This window comes from Candoia aspera, chromosome 1, assembly GCF_035149785.1.
Source record: "Candoia aspera isolate rCanAsp1 chromosome 1, rCanAsp1.hap2, whole genome shotgun sequence".
In the NCBI taxonomy this organism is placed as follows: Eukaryota; Metazoa; Chordata; class Lepidosauria; order Squamata; family Boidae; genus Candoia; species Candoia aspera.
In genome coordinates this window covers 200,900,875-200,919,685 of record NC_086153.1, presented here as the reverse complement: position 1 = coordinate 200,919,685, position 18,811 = coordinate 200,900,875, and the positions used below count along the sequence as shown (strand labels likewise).

The 18,811-nt window shown below is 38.4% G+C and overlaps 1 protein-coding gene across 1 annotated transcript in view; it reads left to right on the top strand.

Annotated features, from left to right (window-relative positions):
- The window catches only part of GALNT5 (polypeptide N-acetylgalactosaminyltransferase 5), a 34,414-nt gene extending 17,894 nt beyond the window's left edge, over positions 1-16,520 (top strand). The window contains exons 7-10 of the mRNA XM_063318347.1: positions 1,008-1,331; positions 9,710-9,790; positions 12,529-12,690; positions 16,079-16,520. Of these exons, the coding sequence (XP_063174417.1) occupies positions 1,008-1,331; positions 9,710-9,790; positions 12,529-12,690; positions 16,079-16,219 (708 nt within the window). The 3' untranslated portion in view covers positions 16,220-16,520. The remainder of the gene's footprint in view (positions 1-1,007; positions 1,332-9,709; positions 9,791-12,528; positions 12,691-16,078) is intronic.
- Positions 16,521-18,811: the final 2,291 nt, after the last annotated feature.

The window sequence follows — 18,811 nt, the reverse complement described above, 5'->3', positions numbered from 1 at the left end:
TTCTATTTCTGCTTGAATGATTATCAAATTAATGCTCTCTTGTCAGTAGCTAAATCCTGCATATGCAATAGTTTCCAATTCTCTTAACTATAGATGATCAGAAATATCTGCATTAAAGTAAACAGTATATTATCCTTATGATACGATGAAATCTCATTTTAATTGACTGATATCTATGGAAGGGAATATCCATAATACCCCAAAGCCTGGTAAATCAAAAGTATGTTATCATGGCCACACAGATGATGCAAATAGCATTATTTAAATCATTTGTGTCTATTGAGTGCAAAGTCAATTGCACTGAAATGAAGAAAACTGAAGTTTCCCTGTATATAGATATGAGTATTATTTATCATTCTATAATTAAAAATATACTAATATTTTAAATTTGAGGCTTCTCGAGCAATATATATGGTGTTATCAAAATATAACTTTCATTAAACAAAATCTTAAACTTCCCTATCAACCAAGACATAAAGCTCAAAATGCCGACCAATCACACAATACCTACACTTGCATTTAAATTTTCACAAAACAATGATTAAAGAAGTGTTACCATAATGAAGTATGTAGTCTCAATCAACAGATCATAGATGGAGACCTCACCACTGGCTTGCATCAAAAAAAATGTTTTGAAATGAGTTTGCAAACTAATATTTGTGCTCATTATAACTGGTGTAATGTCTGAACTGATAAACAACTGTTATGGCCATTGTTCTACTTCTGAAGGCTTCAACAATGAGAGTAGTTCTTAGTAGATGGAAATTGAAATTAGAGAAGGAGTTCTAAGCCATGAGTTGTCCAGAGTTTTGGAACTCCCAGCCATTGTTTTGGCTCTAAATACATGGTTGATGCTAATCATAATTTGATATGTTCTGATCCGGGTAGATGTGGAATTTCTCAAAATGAAACAAATTAAGACATATCATATATATCTACATGCTGCAGAAGAGGGAATAAAATTGCCAGAAATTATATCCATTGTTGGCCTACTTTTATTTTACCAGGTTTGGATGTGTGGAGGAGAAATTGAGATTATCCCGTGTTCCAGAGTAGGTCATATTTTTAGGAATGATAACCCATACTCCTTCCCTAAAGATCGCCTCACTACAGTAGAGCGGAATTTGGCCCGTGTTGCAGAGGTTTGGCTGGATGAATACAAAGATCTTTTCTATGGACATGGTTACCACCTCATTCAAAAAAACTTGGAAATTGGAGATTTGACTCAGCAGAAGAAACTGAGGGAGCAGCTTCAGTGCAAAAACTTCAAGTGGTATTTGGAAAACGTGTATCCTGATTTGGAGGCCCCTCTCGTTAAAGCTAATGGGCTGGTATGTTCATTTTATCAACTCAGGTCTGTGCTATGTGCTTATGTCAATTGCTGTTTAAGCTTAATTTCTTTTCTTCTTGTACACTATAAGAAGCTAATATTAGTAGCAGCAAAATATATTAAGGTATGTTAGTTGAATTTTCCACTAAGTGAAGTTCTAAAGAAATGGGTGGGTGGGTAAGTGCGTGGGTAGGTGTATTATGTCACCTTGCTGCATAATGCAGTTTTGTTCCAATAGTTTATAGTAATTTAAAAACTTCACTGTGGACTTCTGTATGCACAGTATACTGAATCATTATCCTGAGGACAAAATCCACAATACAAAAATCAAAGGGCATTGCTATTGGGTTTTTTTTTTTTGTAATCTCAAACTCTTGAATATGTCTTGGGATTCTAATGTCTGTATGCTTATACAAAGTAAACACAGAAAAATAATTTGCAGAGTTTGTTGTTACTTATCCCTATGAAGGCACCTAAATTGTCAGATGACAAAGAGGGTGGAGAATGTAAAAGCTCTGCTGTGTCATTCTTTGGCATCACACAGTTGCCAGGATACATTCAGGAAACTTACAAAGCATAGACAGAAGGGCAATCGTCTTTCCCACTGTTGTGGCACTGGGTAGAGCAGAGATATTGCTCTTGATTTTGTTGTTTGAGTTCTGCTGCTTTAAATTCATAGCTGGAAAAATTGGACTCAGTTGGTTTCAGGTAGAGGAAAATGACAAATCAGTAGCAGGAGTAAAATTATTGAAGAGATCTTAATGAGCAGTTAATATTGAAGTGTCTTAGTGGGATATTTGGGATTTATATATTTATCAAATTTTATTTATTTATGAAATTTATATGCCCCCTCAATCCAACTGGACTCTAGAGAATTAGTTTAATTGAAAACAAATTTGTGAGTGGGTAGGGGATATGTGTGGCATCTCCATGTTGGATAAATTAATTGAATGAGAATTGGTTTGAAGGCCTGAGTGGATACTAATTTTGGGGAGATTAGGGATTATGTAAAGGTTGGGGTGAATTGAGGCAGTTTTCAACAGGCCTCTACAAATGAAGGTCTCTGTACTTCAGACTGACATGTGATATTGGTTTACAGTCTTCCCCCATGGAGAGCCAGTTTGGTCTAGTGGTTAAGGCAACAGGCTAGAAACCAGGCGACTGAGAGTTCTAGTCCCGCCTTAGGCAGGAAAGCCGGCTGGGTGACCTTGGGCCAGTCCCTCTCTCTCAGCCCCACCCACTTCACAGGGTTGTTGTTGTGGGGAAAAGAGGAGTATTAGGTATGTTTGCTGCCTTGAGTTATTTATACAAATAATTAAGGCAGGATAGAAAATTAAAAACAAAAATAGCTGCCCTGGGCTCCATAAATTCTCTGCATAGTCCTTGGCAGATACGAATATTTTGAGATAAATTAATACTAATGAGTTGTGGCTACTGATATTTGGAGCTCTGACCTAAACCTTGCTTTGTATTCTATTTGCGAAGTGAAAACAGTCACTTTCCTTTATCTGTACTAGCATTTCATTTTCAGCAGTGATTGTGCAGCTAACTGGTTCTCTTGTTCCCAGCAACTAGTTTTTGAAGGTGTTTTGCCTCAAAAGATAGAGAAAGTTAATTTAACTGTCAGGACAAAGAGAAAAATCTTTCCTGGTTGGAGTTGACATCAATAAGGTAGAAGGCGCTCTGGGGAAGGATAAAGCCAACCAAAGTTGTTGTAAATGGCTTATCCATGCAAGTAGCTGAATTTGCACATTATGCTACAGTATAGTTTAATTTTTAATTATAATAAAAACATTATGCAAAAGCTTAGATTAACTAAAGCCTCAATAGTCAGTGGAGGTGAATATTTGCGGGCCCATCTGGTGATGACCATAACATAAGGAAGATTACAACTTGGAATGGAGATGGAGTAAATGGCAAAAACAGAGATTTCATAGAATGTAATGAACATGCTTGGAATAATCATAGGCTTTGGCTGGTCTTGTGGCATATTGGCCAAAATGTACCCAAGCTGATTCAAAAAGAGGTAGGTGAGAAGAACAAAGCTAATGAATGTATAAATCAGTATGTGGATTTAGGAGAAGCAAGGATAGTTTGCAAGAATATAAAAGACTTTTGCTAGTTTGCAAGTATGGAGAGATACAGTGAATGGTGTTGGTATAAACTAGATTTAACTGAATTTCTTTTTTCTTATTTCATGTCTATAATTTATAATGTCTACATTTAATTTTGTTTAATATTTCTTGCTGCTTTGCTGCATATTACATATTATTTTGTACTCAGAAAAGAAAATGTGATGGGTACATACATATGTTGAATAAGCCACTGTTACATGTGTTCACACAACACACCAAACTAAACTAGAAACAAACTGCATTATGGCTTAGAGCAATGAGTGAACCTAACCTATACATATATGTTTGTGATACAGACAGAAAGATATTTATCACCTCTACTTTTTGGAAGCACCAGCTACTGGTGATGGGTTCCCTATACTGTAGATGCTGCTGAATTCATGCATTCTGCTCTAAATCTGCATTTTTCTTAAGCACTGCTTTTTCTTTTCTCAGGATTTTCCATTGTTACTCCTGGATATTTATTTATTACACTACAACATTTCTGATTTGAAATAAATTAATTATAATGCTATCAAAAGAGTTCTATCAGTGGAAACTTGTTAGACATGAATTCTGGTTCTGAGACAGTATGTTGGGATGTAGAAGGGAAAAAAGCAGCATGTTTCATAATATTTCTTCCCAGAAGCATCTGGCAGGAATTTATGTAGGAAGCTGGTATAGATCTCTGGAACAATATTCGTAAATCAACAAAATGAGGAAATGTTTAAAATTAGTAAGCCCCACACACTAATCCTCCTTCAGTAAGCATAAGCTTTGTTGTTGTTATCTTCCACAACCTATATAATTTGTTATTATATATTTATGTAACTATTACCTAAAGGAGATATGTTGATATCAAGGAGATGTTTCGGACATTCCCCCTAATTATAGGGGTGTTTGCTTCAAAGCCCTTAAGGATTTCATACTTTCAACTTGCAACCACTAGAGTGCACTAGAAATCCATTTTGTTCTTTTCTGGAATAAAATAGGAATTGTTTCTATTGGGTCCCAAAACCAAGAACTTCTATAAAACTGTGCTATAATGCATCTTAATGAACTTTTAATGCCCATTCTCCAGTCCAAAGATAATTTAGTAGCTATAAGTGATAGCCATGGTAGCAAAAAATGTATTATGGGTTCTCCTGGAAAAGCAGTCTCGAGGACTACAAAGTGATCCCATAAAGCCCTTTATGGGCAATGGGAGATGGGAGGAAGTTGTTTGGCTTTCTTTTTCCAAAAGCTGTTTTAAATTTTTTTAGGATTTAATGCATCCTCCTTCCAGCAAATGCTTGTGCTGATAATCCATTATATAAAGTAAAACCATTCTCTTAAAAAAAGTGTATCTCCCACAAATACAAACCAGATTGGGCTTCAGACCTGATTCATTCATAGGAAAACTGCATGTCAAATGCAGTTTTCCTGCTTAGCTTCCTTTTTACCTGTCATCTCTACATGCAGAGCATGTTCAAGCCATGATGGAATCTGTTGGTTCTTGATACTACCATTTCGGCATCCTGAATCCATAGAACATGGGAGATACAGTTCTTGTGGGACATAAGGCATACAATTTCATGTTACGTAGTTTCTGATAACAGCATCCTATATGTGAAGAATTATACAGAACTGTAATTCTTACGGTTATAGTTTTCTACACATCTTGAAAGTACATTTCCCATGGTTCTTCTTCGCGCTTGGGATGCTGCTATAGCAGTGTTTGGCCTAATGGAGATCCTATGTGGTATCTTGCTATTGCAAAACTTCAGTTATCCATGCCAGGTACATCTCTCTCTGTCTCGTGTTCACCATTACAGCCAGTTAGTACGTGTTGTCCTGTGTAAAATTGTAAGCACAGTCAAGGTCATGATTTTTTATTTAGCAATTGCTTTGCTGAACAACCAAGTTGTGATTGCTAAACAAGGACCCTGTAAAAGCACCCTATTCACCCTGGATTTAAAGTGAATTTGTGCTGCTGCATTTGATAGTTCTTGTTCTGGTTTTTAAAATGTTGTGACTATGTTTATCAGAATTTGTAATTCTGTGGTTTTATGCTTTTTATCCTATTTGGTATCCTCACTTTGGGATTATTACAGATTTATTTGTCTATTTATTTAGCCAAGGACTACTTACCTTAGGATTAAAACAACAACATGGCAGGACAAATCAAGCAAATTACAATAAAACTACTAAAGCCCATGTTAGGGAAATAATAGAATTAATTATACATGATGAAATATAGTTCAACAAGCAGGATCACAACCCACCTTGGCCCAGGGCATGCTGAAAAAGCTACATCTTGAAAACATAACAAGATCAGGGCCACATGGAGTTCAGGGGGAATGTTCCAGAGGGCAGCAGAGGCCACATCTCCAGGGTGATGGCACTGTTGCATTGATAGGACTTGGAATATGCCAATCCTGTCAGATCTTACAGGATCCTGAAAGTATATCATAAATGTTATGACTATATAATTAAAACTCCACTGGTGCTGCCTTTACCTCCGGTAAGTCTGAGGGCTAGGGAAGGGAAAACACAGTCGATGTTTAAGTCCTGTTCTCTTCCCAGTGTCATCTTGGAATGAGCTCAGAAAAAAGCATTTATCTACGAATTGATCTCACCAGCCCATTTTGAATATTATTAATGAGAGAAGAGCCTGAAATTGTAAATGGTCAAAATGTAGGGATGGAAATTAAGACTCCAACTGAGGTGGTGAAGAATGCTTATATAATTTGTGGTTGGGTATATGAAAGGTACATTTGAGGTAATCTGAGGTCTCCTCTGTACCATTCAGTTTAGAAGGGCTAGTTTGTGTATTATTGCCACTTACAACTGTTCCAACCCAAGAGTTGAACCTGTGGCCATCACATATTGATGAACTATAATACTTAGATCCTGTGCTCACTGTGGCTGCTGGGAGTTGTAGTTTAACACTATCTGGGAATCACATTCCTCCCCCCTACTTTTGAGATGTATTGTCTCATTCTCTTTCTTAGATGTAGGCTTGTAAAGTGAGGCTGAGAGGATAGTAGCTAGCCAGAAGTGCCACTTAAGGCTGCTTCATGACTGAATAACAGTTTTAATCCAAGTCTTTATAGTTCAAGTCCAACATTTATCACCACTCATTCCTTTCAAAGGCTGCTGGATCATTTTAGTGGCACCAATACTATGCTTACATTGTCTATTATTATTATTATTATTATTATTATTATTATTATTATTATTATTTATTGTATTATTGTATTTTATTATTTGCCCAGCCATTTTCAGACCCCATTTTCAGATGGAAGAATTCCATGTAATTTCAGTTTTCAGTGGGAAACAAGCAGTTAATGGTTATGTGCATATATTCATTTGTGTGACTAATATTATAATAGCTTAAATATGAAACAGTCATAGTTGTAACATGGGAAATGAATGTGGAGAAGCAAGAAGCATTGTACGTACAGAGCTGTGCATCAGGTGAATTATACTACAGTAATGAAGCAGAAACTTTCCAGCAATGAAAACCCATTTTTTTTCCATCACACTTTCCCTTCTACGTATTCCGTCAATGTTCTCCTGCTCTCACGGGTTAGTCCCTGCATATATCTCATGACAGGTTATAATGCTATGAAAAAACTGATCCTGCTTCTGATAATGTTCACCTTGTTTCTGCAACGGCAAATTTTACACAATATCTTGAATGGTGACCTGATCAAACAATTTGGAGCTCTTGCGTCATAACAGTAGTGTAAAAGAGGGAATTCTAGGATAGTTTGTATAAGAGGCACTTGCTGAAATTCCTTTTTTCAGCACAATTATGAATTTGTATAGGAGTCCTTCCTCTTCTGACTCTCATTACTCTTGAGGGCAGAGAATGGGTTAGTGCCTGTTCTGCTATCCATGAGCTCAAGCATCACAAGAAGTGGATATTAAGAAGAGAGGGAAGAAAGGGATTCTTGATAAGCCTTTTATCTCAGTACTGAAAAAATGCTATATGTAACCAGTCACTCATCTTCCAAATCCATTAGCAAACTGAGATCTTATAACAGCAGGAGGGCTTACCCACTTATTTATATTTATTTTTTTGACCTTTCCAATAACAAATTACAGCTCACTTCATTAATCTGGAAGAGTTTGTTTAAAACTATGAATTAGTCTTGGTTAGGCAAACTAATTTTAAGATAGAAGATTGCTGTTTCAATGGGTTGGGCAACCAAATTAACTGCAAAAGGTCAGCTGTGGATAATTAAGTTTCTACCTGTCCCCTGCTTAGGCTGCTGATATGATATAGCAACAAATAGAAATGACTCTTGGCGACTCCCCTCTGAAAAACTGAACCACAGTATTTGAAGCAGTGAAAGTGAAGTTTCTACAGCCAAGGATTAATATAAGGGCTGTTGACAAGAATCAGGAATTTTACTGATTAAATTTGAATCAACAGGAATAAAATACATTTGCATATTCACCTAAAACTTTGGAGATAGGGGCAGAGTAAATCAAAGAGGCATGATAAAAAGCCATGCATTTTGTGGAAATAGTACATAGCAAAACTTTCCTCCCTCTTATAATATGAGGGGCTGTAGGAAATGAAGTAACTGAATTGCCTTGAGTGAGAGGTAGAAAATGGTAGAGATGACTGAACACTAGTAAAAGCTCAGATTCAAGCCTACATAGTGGTGATAAAACTGGCATAGTGTCAATTGTTTTCTGTGCTTATTGCACCTGCAAATTCTCACCTGGAAGGACAGTGGAGTTATGGAATCATTTTTGTAAGTGTGGAGTTGGAGATTGATTGCTTAATGTAATAAGACCTGATTATGATTGAAATAAACCGTGTGAGAAAACAGATGGAATGCTTGGGGAATGGTTCAGCATTGAGCACAGAATAAGATAAGGATGTGAGACATTTCCTTAGTTCTTTAACATATTTGTGGTAAAAATGTAAAAAATGCTTATGCTGACATTGACGTTTCTTGGTTGGGGACATAAATACGTTTGTATTTTTGTATGCTGATGATGCCATATTGTTGACTGGGAACACAAATAATTTGCAATGAATGTTGGGCAGATTGTAAGATACAATGTGGAGCATGCAGGAGCATATAGAAAATTAACGTATCAAAGACAAACATTTCTTTGCCATGTTTGACAGGGAAAATGGAGTGAACCATTGAAAGTTGTAAATAAATGGTAAAAAATCCTAGAGAATGTAGCTTCATAAAATGTTTACTGAAGGTGGGAAAGTGGATGGAGAATTTTAAAATGAGCAGATTGCTGGTAGGGAGTGGATAATAAGTCAAAAGAAATGAAATTCACTGTACAGGAGTGTGTTTACGCCCCCTTTATTATTTAGGTAGCCAGTGTTTGGTATCTCAGAAGGAACATAAAAGTAAGTTGAATGCAGTAGGATTTGGATACTTAAGTGTGTATGGTAAAACAAGAGGAGATACGATCAAGAACGAATGAGTACTGAATGAGTGTGGATTGAATACCAAGTATAGAAGAAGCAAGCATGGTTGAGGTAGTTTGTTCATGTAGAAAAAATGAATGAGGATCAAATCACAAATCAATATGCGAAGAATGAATGAATGGGTTGAGAGGAAGGGAAAATAAAAAATGTAGCTGAACGGATTTGATGAGTTGCTCAGAGACAGTGACAATAACAAATGCCAGTGTTTGGATCAGAATATGTTGGAATGTTGAAAGATAGTTTGTAAGAATAGAGAGATGCAGAGAGGTACAGTGAATAATGTTAGATACAATTCCTTACCTCATGTCTTTAATTTCTTTTGCTTACTATTCCTTCCTCCTTTTCTGCACATTACATAATGTCTTGTGATGTGCTGCGTCATGTGTATATACTGTTTTGGATTCCTGCTGGAAACAGTAGTGAAAATTACTGAAATCTGATGAATGAGTTTAGATCCTTAATCTTGGTTTCCATTACAGAATGTATCCTTCCATTGACTCAGTTGCCTTCTTATCCCTAAGTGGAAACTTTAGGATCCAAATGTCTTTCAGGACTCTTTTCATTTCAGCCTTCTGGTGGTACTTTTTCTGTCCTGTGAGGATCAGGCATACGAAGGTATTATGCTGGTAATAAATTGCTATACTCAGTGCATAATATTTTTCTTCCGTTAATAAAGTACAATTAGATGCAGTTATGAACGCTAAATAGAGATTACAAAATTTAACTGTTTCAACATTTTCAGTCAACATTTGTCTTTTTTGATCATTTGAAGTTATTTTTTCCTAAATGCATTTCATCATTTATTTCTTTTAGATTATTAATATAGCATTGGATAAGTGCATCACTGTGAATCAGTCTAGTCTTACCTTTGAAACATGTGATGTTAATAACAAGGTAAGACTGGAATTATTTTTCATTATTCTCAGAGGCTAGATATATATACTTTAAAACCTCTTCAGAATACTGGATGTGACCTGGTCCTGTATATGCTGTTACGTTCTCTGCCCAGCTGTGAGGATTGTATCATTTTCAGATTTAAAGGAGCAGCAGCCCATCTGCACTCAGAAGGACTCCAGTTCTTTCTGGATAAGCCAGTTGTCAGCTTGTCCAAGCAGAAGGTGTGGAGAATAAGGAAGACGACCTTGATGGAGTTGTGCGGGAACCATTACAGAGGCAAAAGGGGCTGACACATTTTTTAAGTGCAGAACAACGTAACATTCAGAAGCAGCTCAGGCAGATGCCTCCCTAATTCACTGGAGGAGGAGGTGGAGGAGGAGGAGGAGGAGGAGGAGGAGGAGGAACAGCACAATCAGACTTGCTATATTCTGTTATTATAGCCAATCTCAATTAGAGTATTCGTAGCCATCTTGTGGAGTTGATTTCCTGGTTTGGTCTACCTGGCGGGGCTGACAGAAGGGGATCACAAGGTGGCTTGCACACCCAAAATTGAATTCCTGCCAGAATTCCCTCTTCAGGCTGGGGATATCTTATGATAGCCTCTGCCTGAGCACTCTGGCTTTTTCCTGCAAGAAGCAGAAGGGGTGCAACAGTCAGGCTGCTTGGAGCAGGCCCTTGTGATAGCCCCCAGGAAGAAGCCTAGGAAGACTCACCCTTGGAATAGGGGTCAGGTGAGACTAGACAAGAGCACCCTGATCCTAGCTGGGTTGGCTTGGAAAGTGCTCAGGAGTGGGTTAGGGCTGTGAGCATAAAGGCCACTGAAGGAGAGTCCCAGTGCCTGGATCTGGCACATGGCCTAGTCCACACCAGCAGGTCACTAAAGGCTATCCGCATCCAGACAAAGCAGGAGTGTGCCTTCTCTCAAATTTGCTCATGCCTCCTAGTTTTCTGCACTAACCAATCAAAACGAATGCTCTGTTAGCTCTGCTAGGGATACAGATGTGAAGATCCAGGAGAAAAAGTGGAAAAATTGGGGGGGGGGGAAGTAGTTTGCAATGTCATGGACTACAAGTTTTTAAGAAGTCTTTTTAATGTGTTTTTCCCCAAGAAATTTTTTAAAATTTGATTATGAATTATTTCCCAACATTTTATTTTTAAATAGTATATGAACTGCTTCAGAAGTTGGGTTTTTTTTTAAATACATAATTGTTACCCATTCATCTCAATACAGGCAAATCTTTAAATAATAAAATTAAAAGAGCAGAAATGCTGAGAGCAATAGTATTTCAGATGCAGAAAATAACACTGATTAGGTCATTTTTCATGTGACAATATGTGTATTTTGAATTTATTGTCGCCCTCTTCCATTTTTTCCCTGAAAATTAATCCTTTCTATATCTATCCTGAATATGTAACTTTTTTGTATTTGGTTAATTGATGCTTTCTTACGCTTTCAATAATAGCTTCTTGAATAGGGAAAAATGAAGCAGTTTGTAGCTCCATTTATAACAGAAATTAAAGTGTTAAAGTGAATTAAAAATAAATGTACAATTATTGTTTGAATAACCTACACTTTTCAGTTCTGTACAGTAGTCCTCTAGTTATGACCATTCGTTCAGCAACCGTTCGAAGTTTCGACTGAACAAAGGAACTTACAACTGGTCCTCAAAGTTCCAGCCACTGCAGCGCCCCTGCAATCACGTGAACAAAAATTGAGTGCTAGGGAACCAGCTAGCACTTAGACTGGTTACAGTGTTCTGCAGTCACATGATTGTCATTTGCAACTTTCCCTGCCGGCTTCCCACAAGCGAAGTCAGTGGGGAAGCCAGCAGGAAAGGTTGCAAGTCGCTTGGGTAAGTCTCTCCCACTTCCAGGCTTTCTTCGCTCGCATGCACCACACCCTCCTTCCCCTCTTCGCTTGCATGCACCCCACACCCTCTTTCCCCAGTCTCCCTGCACTCACATACATACCGTGCCTTCTTTCCCCAGCCTCCCTGTGCTCACACACACACATGCACCCTATGCCTTCTTTCCCGGCCTTCCTGCACTCACACACGCATGCACCCCATGCCCTCTTTCCCCAGCCTCCCTGTGCTCATATGCATCCTGCACATTGTTTCCCCGGCCTTCCTTAGCTCATGTTGCACTGCAGCACCGCCCCCCCCCCTTGTGCGTGGCCTGCGCTGGGCCTCCCAGGGCACCCTCACCCCCCACGGCACCCCCACACTCCTTAACTGGGACTCTCCGCTTGCTGCTTAACAACCACACGTCTGGGATTACGATAACAACCAGGACTGCCTGGATCGCCATTGCTAAGCAATGTGGTCACATGACATCACACTGTATGACCATATTGCTTAGCAATTGCAATTCTGGTCCCAATTGTAGTCATAACTCGAGGACTATCTATACACCAAACATACTTTTATGTATTTTATAAAGTAGCAAAATGAGTAAGTATGGAAAGAGAGAGGAAGGGGACAATGAAAATAACGAAGTCTGACAGGTTGCCTTTTATTTAATGGATCAGAAGTTCTGAAAACATGTCTCACATGTGCCTGTAGCACTGGTCTAACTGAGAAGGGGAACTGTATATAGTGACCCTTTGGACAGTAGTCGATTAGGCCCTGGAAAGAGCATCTCAGAGTGATCCAGGGTGTAGTCACAGAGAATCATTTATAATTTTAAAAAATCTGATTGAATCTTTACCTTTGCTAATTCTTTTCTATGTGCAGAACCAAAAGTTCAACTACACTTGGCTGAGGCTGATCCAGCATGAAGACTCCTGCATGGCACTTATTGATGCTGAAGGGACCCTGGGTCTGCACCCTTGCGATAAAAGAAACAATAGCCAGAAATGGTTGCATAAATCACTGGTAGCTTTTCACCCAGAACTCGTAAGTGCAGCTGTTTAGCAAATAACAACCCCTCTCACTGTGGCTAAAGTGGAACCGGTTCAAAACAAAGGGAGCTTGCTACATCATTTCCCTTTGTATGGCAATGACAGACATGGAGACACTTATTATTCAAGTAAGGAAAGGGCTTGTGCAAGGTTTACTCTTAGCTATCTTTTGTAGGTAGAGAAGTAACACCAGGGAATATTTGATCTATCATCCGTTCCCTCCAAGTGGTCCAGAGCAGCGTATATCATTCTCACTTCACTTAACTTTTCACAACAATCCTGTTCTGAACATTAGACAGAAGATTATGCTTGTTCAGGATCACCCAGTAGTGAGCTTTATGGCTTAGCCAGGATTTGAACATGGGTCTCTCTGTTGCTAGCCTCACACTTTTAACTCTGGTATTACAAGTAGAAAGTCTGACTGAATGTCTAAGGACTACCAAGCTAGTATCAAACTTTGTAGAATCAAACCACTGTTGAAAAAGAGGGTTTTGGAGCTGCACATGACAGACAGATATCTTAAGCCCTAAATTCTGTTGTCTGGAGAGGTAATGTATGTGCCAGTCGTGGAATTTCTCCCAGTGCTCCATTTTTTAGTGAAAAGCATAGTAAGAATAAATTTGGAAACATTTATGCTCATTATACCCTTTGTTTAATGCTGTTGAATTATATCACTTCCCATTTATTTCAGCAGGTTTCTTTCTGGGCCATGTTTCTTAGGATATCCAAATTGGAATATTGTCATTAAAAAACAAAATTACTGAACAAAAATTTACAACCCAAACAAGTTAATAAACACTCAAAAGCTAATAAGCAACCATCAGAGTTAGACCCTAATCTAATATAAACGTAACTCATGGGTGGTTCACACCAAAAACAGATAAAAGAAGCTTGTGGTGATTTGCTCGAATTTGTCATTTCCTTCCTTGTTAACTCCAAACCCGGGCGGGGGGAGGGGCGCCATTGTACTGACATGATACAAGCTCTGCCTCTTTTCTACATATCTTCTTATATTGCATGCATGTACAAAAGGGGTGGAGCTTGTGTTGTTATGGTGGAACACTGCTTCCATCATTTTGATGAAAGCACTGGAACTACAGATGCCTCTTCTGATGTCCTGGGATTTCCTCATGGAAACTAACCCTGCATGGACTTTTAAGATAAGCCAAGTTTGGCTAGAGCTTGCCACCTGCTATAAATCACTCAATTATTTTAATCAAATGACACAAAGGTGTGGTAAAAACAGTGAAACAGGAAGAAAAACATACCAAGTAATGTCTGTAACATTGAAAATGTGGATTGGTACATCACATTTATACCATTTTGCTCTTACACCAAAAGAGCAGCCTTATAACTCTAAATTACTGTGACACAATGATTTATTGCATGGCCTATGTTCCAGGTTCAACACGGATAGTTTTAAAAAAATCTCAAGCTGAAAGTAAACTTGTCTACACAAAATGGAGAAACTCAGTCAGGATAAAGCAACATTGGTTAGATGAATGATATAAGTGCAAAGTTGTTCCTTATAGAGATAGATACCAGTGTGTGTAGAGGTTAAAGTGGCGAAGTTGAACAAGGAGAGCCAGGTGCACGTCCCCACTTGATCATGGAACTCTGTGGACCAATCACATCTTCTCAGTCCATCCTACCTCATAGGTTTGGTGTTGGGGAAAAAGATTAGGGAGAACCTGATGTAAGCTGCCTTTAGCTATTAATAAGATGGGCAGGATATAAATGCAAAGAAGAAGAAAAAAGAGTATAAAATAACTAGAGTATCTCATCAGTAATCTTGTACCCGGTCTTGGTATAGAGATGCCTTCCATTTGTTCCTCCATCATACAGAACTCCTTAAAAAGGAAAAAGCATTGTCTTCAGTTAAAAAGCTTCCTGAAAGTTTAAGAAAGACAGTCATCCATTTAAGTTACAGAATAGCTTGCCAGTTTCCAGTTCTGACTGATGGTTCATGTGGAAGATCGATTCTTGCCGCAGCAAAGTGGTGGGGGTTATCTTTTCTTTTTAATTTTTTTTCACTAAACCATAATACCCAATTCAGCACAATTGGACACATAGGATTACATCCATACAATGCTGAGCTAACATCAAGCTTGAGCCATACACCTTTCCCTGCTGCGGTAAAAGATCAGGTTAGTTTTTATGGGAACTTTGGATGTTGAAGCAACAGAATATCAGGCTCATGGGAGAAATGCAGCCTAAAGATATCTCTGTCATATGAAACCAAAATATGGATTTCTTTTCTACAAAAGTAATAGCTGTTTTTTACAAGACCATCTTATGGCTGTCCTATTGAACACAGAGAAAAATCACCAGAGCAACCTGTTCTTTGGGATAGTCATGGAGTTGTCCTTCCATTAGAAGCTTTTTGTTCATTTTTCTTTGTATGGAAGGGCAAAGAGGAAGATACCTGCTTCCATCTTCCTAGATATAGTAGTTCCAATGTTGTGCCCACGTACATGCACACACACAACTTGACACAGATGAGGGTTCTTGGTCAGACATCAAGTCTAAGATACGGATCTGATGGGAGAGCTGCTGCAATGGTTTCTTTCCATCCCTTCACAGGTTTGGTGTGTTTAGAGAAGAAAGAATGAAATGAACTGCTTTCTCTTTGTTGTTGTTGCTGTTGCCAGTGCTATACCTGTGAATGCTGAAAGTCACTTCATTATGATGGTCAGCATTTACTTGCATCTTGAATCTCTAGATTTTGAATATTTGTGGCAGTGCAGTTTTTTCATTTCCTTATATTTTTCAGCTTTTAAACATCTATTATTTTTATCAAAGTTCTTCAAACTCATTTCTTAAATAAGCCTATTTCTTCCTTTGAGAATAGTTACAGTACCATTATGAAACCTGGTCTATATAAGACACCTAAGTCAGTTGCACCTAAGTATAGAATATCAGAATATAATTCTTGCTCGTTCAGAATTTTTCATGAATTTATCATCTGATTTTGACAATTAACAAATTATCCACCCCCCTTTTCATTGTGATAATGTCTCCTATTTCATCAGCTGAGTAATACTGCAGTCTGAAGGGCAAAAGCACCTGCCATTAAATTACCTATTATTGCAAAAGCCATATGGTATAACTTCCTCTGCATGACAATTACCATTTAGATGGGAAGAGCTGTCTTTGAATTTTCATGGAATTAGCAAGCAGTGCCACATTGAGGCTCTAGTCCAAGAACAGATGGCCATGTTGTACGCTTCCTGACCAGTGACCCTGTTCTGCTTGTAAATGATGTATGTCTGGAAACATGGCAGGACTTACTTTGCCAAGAGCTTTTCTAGTCCTGAATCAATGGCTTACTTTTCAGCTATGTGCATATAACCCATTGTCACCATCCTCTCTCCTCTCTTTAGATGGATTACCTTGTTTTAGAACACCTTCCAAGGGCCACATGTTTGGAAGCAGATCAATCTCAGAAAGCCCTGAGGGCTAACATTTGTTTTTCCAACAATATTAATCAGAAGTGGCGATTTGAAAATTACTATGCTGACTGAAGCAGAAGATGAGCGAGCTACATGTAGGAGCTGCTTTGTAAGCTGGCGAGTTCAAGAATGACAACTCTAAAAACAGGAAGTTCAAAACCAGCAATATTGCTTGAAACCACAATTTAAAAGCAGTATATGGGGAAATCAACAGATGGAGAAAGAGCACAGCTGGTTTAGCGTGGCATCATTCCAACCAACCCAGTACCTCAAAGGAGGCTGGGCAGAAATCTGGCAGGAAAAGAAGAGTTCAGCAAAAAGGAAGTACTTTGAGTATCCTTTCCCATGGCAGAAAGTAAACTTAACAACAGAACATTATGCTTGTTGTTATTATGGGAGCCCATTATGAATATGTCATTTCATTAGTGTTCTCTCTCTCTCAGAAAAGTCTTTGGCAAACCTTGTAGACCGAAATAACTAACCTTCGTTCCAAAAGCATGGACAAAAGGTTGAAAATGTCTTCCAAGGCAAGCAGGAAAAGTCTTATTGCTGATATCTCCAAGAAAATGTGGAAGAACCTCAGGTTGAAATCGCTTGGCTGTAGAGATCAGAAATGACTGTGAACATCCCCATAGATTTGTAGCCACTTTGATAACTTTCAGATGTCCATGATGGGAATAGAAAGGAAAAGGAAGAGTTCCATAGCTATATTGAAAGCAGGATTGCAGGACTTAAAATACTTTATCTTGCCTTGAAATTTATTTTCTAATAACTTACAACTCTGAGTATTTTGTGTGGGTATGTTTCCCTCTTATGACAAGAGTTCACATCCCTTGTTTTGGAAACCGTGGCCATAACGATGTGATCCTTTCAGAAGGATGGCCAAGCGTGTATTTGTGGCAGGACGGGGCAAATGATAGGGCTGATAAAGTAGAGCTTATAAAGTGATTATCTAGAACAGCAGTCCTTCAGAATGTAAAGTGGCATTCACTAGGCTTGGAAAATTGAGGAGCCATGTAAACTCAAATTGGGTAGTTGCTCCAGCGGTTCACACTGCAATCATAAGGGACTCCTGGATGGAAGAATGAGCCAGGCATATACCACCTGCTAGCCATTTTGGAACTGAAGGGTACTAATCCTGACAGCAGGACGAGCCAGATGCATATAGCCTCCAGCCAGACAGGGATTCAAGCATTACCATATGCGTGCAACTCTTTGGGTCGCAGGAACATTTTTCAGAATGCTAATACTTGACTCGCACTTTGGAGCTAGCCACCTCATAAGTTGATACTCTGTTGTTAGGTTTTAGTGACTTTCACAATCTACAGGGTCATAGGATTGGAATGTTCCTGACGTAAAACTCAAAGTGAACATCTCTGAAAAAGATGCAACTTAAAAATGGCTCTCAGTAGGTCCAATCGCTCTCGGCAAAATCCCCTGAAACAGACAGACACTTAAGAAAAAATAATCTTTATGTTTCCAAAAGCAAAGTCAATTTCTCCCATGCCCCATCCTCTTGAAATAGTTTGTCATCTTCCAAAAAGCAAGAACTTGTGTTTTTCATATGTAACTTTTCCAATGTGTGAACTTTCGTTTTATTTTTTGATGTTGGGAGAAGCGCCATTGAGTTACCCACCTGCTATCTGAAGTCACATTGTCCAACAGTATAATGAAAGTATTATATACTATATGATTATACAGTATAGACATATTCCTCCATGCATTTAACATACCTGTGCATAGGACAAAGGGACTACGCCCTGGCTTGCAACCACCCTATCCCTAGATACTTGTATTTAGTGAGAAACCTGAAAAAAAAACTCCTAATTAAGGACCTACATAATGGGATTCCCCATTATGTGGGCAGCTAGGGATTACAGTGCATTCCACTTAAACATTACCAAGAATGTGTGGTTCTCAGGAACTGGGATCAAAGGAGTTCTGGTCCTGTTTCCCTACACCTTCTTGATTGGTTGTGGCTTGAGAGGTTGTGCCCATTGTTAAATTAGGCTGTTATTTGATAGGACTGAGACCTTGGACAACAACCTTCAAGCCATTTATTTAAGAGCAATGAACACTGATAACTCTGGAGTTAACTTGCTGAAAAATGTCATCAGCTTCAGAATCATTGTTTGTAGATTACTCTGGAGTAAATGACTTAAAATCCACATCTTGCGCCTCAGAACATTGTGCTGACGTTATTGTATGTTATGTTATATTGCATTATTGTGATATAAGCTTAGATGGCAGCCAAGTTTTCAGCAGCCATCTTACTTAAAGCCGGTTACAAGTTTCTTTGGTGTCTAAGAAGGTCTCTGTATAATATTATCACATCGCATAATACTGACAATGCTTGGCAAAGCAAACTTGTCAAAATATTGATTTGCCTAACAGACATCACAGTTTCATTCCCAACTGTCTTTCTGATTTCCTTTGCACATCTTTTAGCATCGCTACCCTGCAGGCATCATCAGAAAAATTACACAGATGTTGTCTGTGATCTCATGTTTTACCAATAACGTTAATTTCATTACGTCTTGTGCGCTGATATTCTATCATTCTTCATTTAGCCAACATAGAGGATCCATATGTAACAGTCACATTGTATTTCCCATCGGTCCAGATGCACTTTCACTCATTTTCCAAAATGCCCACTTCAGTAAT